This window comes from Ylistrum balloti, unplaced genomic scaffold, assembly GCF_031769215.1.
Source record: "Ylistrum balloti isolate Yb309-2 unplaced genomic scaffold, AGI_CSIRO_Ybal_v1 Utg369650, whole genome shotgun sequence".
Classification (NCBI taxonomy): domain Eukaryota; kingdom Metazoa; phylum Mollusca; class Bivalvia; order Pectinida; family Pectinidae; genus Ylistrum; species Ylistrum balloti.
In genome coordinates, this window is record NW_026781906.1 from 777,655 (window position 1) to 780,255 (window position 2,601).

Below are 2,601 nucleotides of genomic sequence, written 5' to 3' on the forward strand. Positions count from 1 at the left end.
TAAATTATGGATAATAAACCCAACCTTGTGGCTATATATGGATGTGGGCTGGCGGTTCAGATTGACTTTACATAATTAATATTGCATACATATATACCAAAACAGCGGCCTACAGTCACAATGATTGATACCACGTCGCCATGTTGGAATATTTATAGAGCCTAATTCACGGATATAGAGTAGAAAATTCTCGAATAAAAAAGGTAAATAATTGATTCAAGTGAGAAAATTAATCTTATACATAGAAAAACAAATTAAAACTCATAAAAATAATTGTTGACCATACATAGTGTTATCATCTGAATCTCTGACATTATCACGACACACTTAGCACCAATTACCGTTTTCTTTCGTACAGCTCACAACATAACGTCCTCACACATAGTCATGGCACCACTGGTACAGTAATGGTCATCATTTCGCCACATCTTTGAGGAACGACTTGATACGACTCGGAAGAGGCAAGTTGTCTATATCATTGTTTTGTTTCACTTTCGATAAAATCGTAGCTCTACAACGGTCTTGTAAGCTCACATATCCTCGTCTCCTAACTCCAAGAGTCATCTCTGTCTTGGCGGCAGTGGAGCACACAATTGGAAAGAGTTCTTCTTCAATCTCATTTAGACCAGAAAATGCCACTCCAAGATATGACCCGTCTTTGAAGAAACTGAGAGTTCCTTCGTGTCCATCGAAAAGCATCCCTATTACAGTCGCCTCATTCTCCTTGAAGGGCGTGGTGTATTGTCTCCAGCGACCATTATGCCACAACAGTCCTTTATGGGACAGGCCCCAACTCTGACCATCCTCTCCCAACATATTCACAAATGCATCCACATGTAGCCGGGCACGTCTTGTGCCGACACCAAACATCATACTCGTCCCAAATATTCGCTGGGATACTTTGATTTCCCAGTAATGTCTTCCACAGTTGAGAACCTGCGAGCCACGAACTCCGGCGGTTCCATTTGACCAGTTCGGATGGAAATGTGCTGTTTGAAATTTAGTACCGTATAAACGAACTTCGTGAGATTTGTCTTTTTTATTCCAAGTCCATTGCTCCTCAAAACCATTATGGAGGAGCTGTGTAGTCTGGTGGTAGCTGCGTACCATCCTGGTATCGCTTGGCACAGGTCGATAGCACCGCTTTGCTGCCTCAGTTTCCCTAGCTTTAAATGTCGCAGATCAATAACTCAATGGAACTCCACAACGGGAAAAGTCTTGATATATTTCAACATATGCGCGACCACGTTTTCCAATAATTCATTTCAGATTTATGTTTTCTTCAATAATTTAAAATATCACTAACACATGTTCCTTTGATATAGCATTGCCTTGACTGAAAAAGCCTCTCTGCGATGTGACCAGCTTGGCTCCGTGGCTCTGTCTACTATTTGACCCGGTATGGCCTCGCGTTTATATCCACTCGGTCACAAAAGAAATCGCCGTTATTCCGTTTGTCACATCTCGTCCGTGAAAACAAAGAGCCGAACTAGCACCTTCTTAATCATTTGTTATCACATACGGGTTCGATTCGCAAACATTGGTGTCGCGCGACAGCCACGTGCCACCGTGACTGTCAATCATGTGCACCGATTGGGTTACGGTATAAAGTGGGCGGGGTTTTCTTTGGATTTGTACCGGCGGCCGTTGACAACAGCTGTTACTATTCCCGTCACACGGTGTCACCGCTGTATATTATAATATAATTTGAACTAAGTCTGTTGTGTGTTAATTTCAATATTTATTACACTTCGTAAAGTTTGAAAATTATTATACATCTTCACAGATATATATTATACACACATCTCAGACCTGCTCAAAATGGTCAGACAAATGTTATATCCGAGTTTGAATTCGGCTTCCAAATTTTCGCGATTATATCCAGCTCACTTGATTAAAGAAAGACGAAACTTCAGATGATAAATAAAGATTATTGAATGTCCAAGGATGTAAACAAATTTCCACGTTCGAATTAAAACATGTTCCATACTACAAGTCTTCGTTCTGTAATATGCATTTTACATTTATGTCATTGATATGCAACGGATACAAGTATACAGCACAAATATAGCAAATGTTTAATATTAAGGCAAACCAATTAACGGATATTTCTAGAATATATGACTCAACACAAAACTATAACAGTGATTATCGGAACATGAAAAAGATAACAAAAACAAATTGTAAACAATTTTCTATCCCGTGAGAATTGAATATCTTTACAGGCACAAATAAGTTTAGGAAAATATAATCGTGCGATAAATCCGGAAACAGATACCCATGAAGATTGTAATCCGGAAACCATGAAGATCCGGAAGAAAATGGACAACGGCAATTAAAATTATGACCCGGAAATAGATGAATAGAATACATATTTGACAAGAGACATAAGTGACCACTATATATCCTACCTCTCTTGATGTGATTTTAATTTTGATAAAAATAAATGATCTACCCCCTTCCTGTCAATATTATAACTGCTGTTGCTGTTTGGGGGGTTTGGGGACACAATATGTACGTGAAAGTACGGCTGTACTATCAAACGAGACCGCTTTCATGCCTGGCTGAGCCGATTACCTTTGTCCAGTATACAACTGTGCT

At 39.4% G+C, this 2,601-nt stretch overlaps 1 protein-coding gene across 1 annotated transcript; it reads right to left on the minus strand.

Annotated features, from left to right (window-relative positions):
• Positions 1–414: 414 nt before the first annotated feature.
• LOC132556796 (SPRY domain-containing SOCS box protein 3-like) lies at positions 415–1,110 on the minus strand. Its single transcript, XM_060221245.1, has one exon. The coding sequence runs from the start codon at positions 1,108–1,110 to the stop codon at positions 415–417; it is 696 nt and encodes a 231-aa protein (XP_060077228.1).
• Positions 1,111–2,601: the final 1,491 nt, after the last annotated feature.